At 41.8% G+C, this 5,601-nt stretch overlaps 1 protein-coding gene across 2 annotated transcripts in view; it reads left to right on the top strand.

The window, feature by feature from the left end:
- LOC125032586 (midasin-like) overlaps positions 1–5,259 on the top strand; it is a 6,332-nt gene extending 1,073 nt beyond the window's left edge. The window contains exons 1-4 of one of the 2 annotated variants that reach the window (XM_047623837.1): positions 1–1,605; positions 1,933–1,999; positions 2,140–2,243; positions 2,855–5,259. The exon at positions 1–1,605 is cut by the window's left edge and continues 1,073 nt beyond it. In XM_047623837.1, the coding sequence (XP_047479793.1) occupies positions 1–1,605; positions 1,933–1,999; positions 2,140–2,243; positions 2,855–4,009 (2,931 nt within the window). In that variant the 3' untranslated portion in view covers positions 4,010–5,259. Of the gene's footprint in view, positions 1,633–1,932; positions 2,000–2,139; positions 2,244–2,854 lie in introns of both variants that reach the window. The other variant, XM_047623836.1, reaches the window with a different exon arrangement.
- The last annotated feature ends 342 nt before the right edge of the window (positions 5,260–5,601 follow it).

Here is a 5,601-nt window from a genome sequence, read left to right as displayed (position 1 = left end):
CAAAGAGACAGCATGAGTTACAAAGCTCAAGTGAAATCAAGGGGCAATGGACGAAGCGAAGATGAAGATGATTATGAGGGAGACTCGACAAATGACGACGACAAGGATGAAAGCGACAACGGAAGAGGTGAAAGAGAAAGTGATTACAGTGACGAAGACGATAACGAAAGGGAAGGAGAAAGCTATGACGATGACGACGACGACGACGACGACAAAGAAAGGGAAATAGAAGGCGATTGCAGTGACGAAGACGATGACGAATGGGAAGGGGGAAGCAGTTACAGTGAAGACGAAGAAGAAAGCGATTATAGAGACCGAGACAATAGCATAAACGAAGGAGACAGTTATAACGAGGATGACGTAAGGGAAGAAGTAAGCGATTACAGCGAAGACGACGAAGAAAGCGATGGTGAAGACGAAGACGATAGCGAAGGCGAACACGATGACAAACTCGAGAACGAAAGCGAAGGAAAAAGTGATAACGAAGACGAAGACGAAGGAGAACGCATTTACGATGATGAAAATAATGGCATTAAAAAAGGTAAAGTAGAAAGAGATCGCGATGTCGAAGGCGATAACGAAAGGAAAATACTAAAAGAAACGATGAACCAAGTAGAAAAGAGAAATAGAGAAGACGAAACGAGGACAAGAAAAGAAGATGAAACCGGGAACGAAGGAAACAAAGAAGAAGGCGCGAGGAGACAAGAAGATATAAACTGTAAAGATGTAACCAAAAACCAAGAATACAAAGCAAGTGAAGAAGAAACGAGGCACCAAGAAGACGAAACAACGAAAGAGGACGAAACGAGAAAAGAAAAAAACGAAACAGAAAGAGACGAAGGAGCGGTGAACCCAGGGAAGTGGAAGCAAGAAGACAAAACAAGCAAGGAAGAAGAAATGAGAATCAAGGAAGACAAAGCAAGTGAAGCAGAAACAGGGAACCCAGAAGGCATATACAGAGAGGAAGAAATGACAGAACAAGGAGACGAAATCAATAAAGAGGAGGAAATGAGGAACCGAAAAGACAAGGCAAATAAACAAACAGGGTACCAAGAAGACAAGACAGAGGAAGAGGATGATGCGAAGAACCGGGAAGAAAAGACAACGAAAGAGGAGGAAACGAGAACCAAAGGAGGCAAAAGAAAGGTGGAAGGAGAAACGAGGGAATTAGAGGCCAAAACAGATAAACAATTAGGCAACCAAGAAGGTAATTCAGATGAAGAGAATGGAGAGTTTGATAAAACAGGAAACCAAGAAGGAAAATCAAGGAATGAACGAACGAGCAACCAAGAAAACAACAGAAATAAAGAAGAAAACATGTGGGACCAAAAAGAAATAAAAACTGGCGTAGAAGCAATGAAGACACAGGAAGACCAGACGAATAAAGAGGAAGAACCGATGAACCAAGAAGAAAAAGCAAATAAACACACAAGGAATCGAGAAGAAAATACAAATAAGGAAGAAACAAGGATAAAGGAGGAGGAGGAGGAAGAGGAGGAGGCGGAGACCCTCACACTGACTCCTCAACACACAGCAGGACCGGGCTGGGACGGCGAAGGAGCTCGGGACAAATACGGGCGGCTGCAGGACGGCTCCGGAGCACAGGTTAAGCACCATCATGGAAGACCAGGCGTAATTATGATGATGATGATGATTTTGATGATGATGATGATGATGATGATGATGATGATGATGATGATGATAATGATAATGATAATGATGATGATGATGATGATGATGATGGTGATGATGATGATGATGATGATGATGATAATGATGATGATGATGATGATGATAATGATGATGATGATGATGATGATGATGATGACTACTGCTACTGATAATGATATTATCAATGAAGTCGTAGTGATGTCTATTCGTCGTATGTCTGTCTGTGTATCTGTTTCTCAATATATGTGTGGATATTTTCAGATATGGTTGACTAAGAAAAAAACGAATAACAACTCGAAAACCAGTACATCTACATCTACCACTTCACGTAAGTTGTCTGTCTGTCTGTCTCTGTCTCTCTCTCTTCCTCACTCTTTCGCATGACGTAAGCTATCTCGCGTATTAGTTTCCCCCCTTTTACAATCAAAAGCGAGACCTGTCAAAATAAAAACCCTCGATCTTGCACAGGAGTTGACGAAGGCAGCAGCGCGGTATCCGTCAGGCCAAAGACCCAGAGGCCTCGGGAGCGGGAAGGCGCGGCGGGAGACAGCCCCAGTTCGCCGCTCGGCTCGGTCAGTCTGACCTGCTTTCTATTTTTGAAAGGCATACGAGTATACACACGTGCATACAGGCACACACACACACACACACACACACACACACACACACACACACACACACACACACACACACACACACACACACTATAATGGTCTCTCATTCAAGTATATAAGAAAACCACTATATTATCTGGCAGGTCCAGAGGAAAACTCAGTATCTGTTTAACAGCTTTATTGCTAACAGACACGTCGTAGATATGGGTAGCTTGTGGCGAAGTCGGCGTCAGCTTCTACGGGAGGAGAGGGAAGGTGTGTGCAGTTCAAGGGCTGGACTGTTTCTGCTCTTCTTGGGACAGGCTGGGTCACCCGTCCCTTTGATTAGGGCGCCGGGTGTTTCCTTCCAGCTGCTTCCTATTTCATCTGGAGTGAGGTCAGGTCAAGCAGCTGCTCGGGCCTGTCCTTAAATAGATATAGAATGTCACACACACACACACGGATACACATAGTTACGGACACACGCACGCACATATATAACACACTCCCAAGTTAATGAAAAGGGGAAAGAGCGTATTTTATTAGTATAAAACATAGTAATAGAAGAAATGATATTACCCATATTCCAGACTTCCAAGGGCAGCGAAGCCGCGACGAGATCGCCGCACAGGAGAGGGGGCTCTCAGGACACCAGAGGAAGGCGAAGCTCAGAAGGACCCGACGGGGATGATCCTGAGTTCAGACCACAGGACTTGGCGAAGTTTCTGGGGCGGCAAGACGGCTTTCAAGCACCCGTGGGCGACATGAGAGATAGTTTCTCTTGGCAAGTAAATCGGGCATTAGCAAGCCTCCCTCATATCTTTTGTATGAAGAATGAGAGGATGAAGCTGCAGCCAAAGATCAGAGTCTGCTCTGCCTATACGTCGCGCAGAGGGTGCATTGACCGGGCATCATGCTTTAACATTCATATCTGCTCCGGCTTTATTTTTGGCGACTGTGCGTTGGAAAACTGCAGCATGGGGCATAGATTGCGCACGAACCATAATATCAGGGCAATCCAAGCTTTTTATCTAGAGTGTCTAAGTGATAAACAATTGGTTCTTCTTGTAAAAGAGAATGGAAAGGCATTACAACAGGCGCCTTACAGTTTCCAGGTATCTTCCCAAATTCCTGAGATATGCTATAAGTCTGTGTCTGGGTTCTGTGACGATACTGGTTGCCGGAGGTTCCACTCAAAGATCCACTTTCATTGGCAAATGACCGAGGATTTTAAAACTTGGTTTAACTTCCCGGAGAAGCAAGTTTTTTTCCTGGAAGAATGTTTCTGTAATCCTGAGAATGACCTTGTTAAACTGGAAGCACTCGATGATCCCTGCCCTAACAGAGACCTAGCCGTTCTATTGAAATACAAATCTTGGGGAATAGCCTTCAAAAACACGATCTGGGAAAATAACTGTCCAGTAATTCCTATTCGCTGTGAAGGCACGAGCTATAACATCAGGAGACTTTGCACCGAGAGAAGTCCGACAAAGAAACTCAGAGCAAACAGATTCATTTGGTATTTCCAAGATGACTCGCAGAAATGGGTTTCGTTTAACTCTTCTAACAATAACAGACTTGAAGAAGCTTACCTAAAGAATCCAAAAGAAGCAGTGAAAGTGGAGACAATGATATCAAAACACGAAGTGGATTTCAGCAAAATGCTGCAGAAAAATGTAACGGCTCAGAATTGTACAGAGATACGGCGCAGACCCCTGCCATTAGTAAGAACTCATTCGAGATGATGGAAAAGATCTATGTAAATTTTGAGTTATTTTGGGGAGATTATATGTTACACATGTATGAATTCTATCCTGGCATATACACTCTATGTTTGTGTATTAAGTTTTATATCTATTTTATATAAAGATATGAATATTAAACAGACATGTCAACTCTCAGCTGACCCCTTGTTTAGTCAATATAGTAGTAACAAATACTAATATGCGCTTTTCAAATACCCCCACAAAAATGGCAACCCTCATCCGTGTTTGAGAAAAAAAACTGCCAAGGTGAAACATTTGTTTCGATACCTCTTTAAGACACACTTCACACTCAGGTTAGTAATATGCAATAAGTCTTTGGTCTCAAAGAGTATAATTCCATATTTAGTTCAGGGAAACATTACTCCCCTCAGGAGCCATGGGTGCTTGACTGATGAACCCCCCCTGGACGCGACAGAAAGTGAACAAGAATCTTTATAAATTCAAGCACACGCATTAGACTCGCGCCTTGATTCCAAATTTACCTATTTTGCTATTAGCATGGGCAATAAAAGGACGTGTTAGATACTTTACTCGGTTTGGAGATGAGTATAGGATAAAAAATATACAAATTTGTGTCCAATCTGAAGTGAACCCGAGTTGAGAGCTCGCGAGCCTGACAAGTGGGGTTGCTTTCGTCAACCCACCTCACTTCACCTAGTCTACCCAGGTCCAAAAGCGGTTATCTACGGGATATTAAAGTAGGAGACGCCCAGAGATACGTCATTATTATCAGACATTCCTTAGAAACACATGACGTCACCATGCATTTTCGTATTTTTATTTGATAACTTTTCTTAACCAAGAATCCAAAGAGAACAACAACAACAACAACAACAACAAAAAATATATTACCACACACAGAAAGTATATAAAGAGTTTAATGTATGTTCGGTTGCGTTTTGTTTCTGTAACGTGTGCCCACTGACTTTAATATCCAGATGACGAAAGCGTTGCAGTATTCTTCTTGGGGAAATGCCAATCTGTAAATCTTATGTTAATCGATCTTTGACGCACACACATTCATACATGTAACGTATTTGCTGACTGTGTCTATGTCACTCCGCAAGTAACTTTGATTTTATGTGTTTACACAGATTATTGAATTTTTTTTTTTATTTATGTTGAATTTTACATTTGCAGTGTCGCATTCTATTTTAAGTTGTTAATTCAATGTTAATTTGGCAAATTAAATGTATAAATCAAAATGTAATTAAAATTCAATGATCATAGACATTGTTTTTATTCACCTTTTTCTATATATTTTGTTTTTTCTACAACAATATGATCATGTAAAGTTTCTTACGCACTCTCTCTCTCTCTCTCTCTCTCTCTCTCTCTCTCTCTCTCTCTCTCTCTCTCTCTCTCTCTCTCTCTCTCTCCCTCTCTCTCTCTCTCTCTCTATCTCTCTCTCTCTCTCTCTCTCTCTCTCTCTCTCTCTCTCTCTCTCTCTCTCTCTCTCTCTCTCTCTATATATATATATATATATATATATATATATATGTATGTGCGCGTCTGTGTGTGTGTACACACACACACACACACACACACACACACACACATATATATATATA

This window comes from Penaeus chinensis, chromosome 14 (genome assembly GCF_019202785.1).
Source record: "Penaeus chinensis breed Huanghai No. 1 chromosome 14, ASM1920278v2, whole genome shotgun sequence".
Classification (NCBI taxonomy): Eukaryota; Metazoa; Arthropoda; class Malacostraca; order Decapoda; family Penaeidae; genus Penaeus; species Penaeus chinensis.
This window is presented reverse-complemented; position numbering and strand designations above follow the sequence as displayed.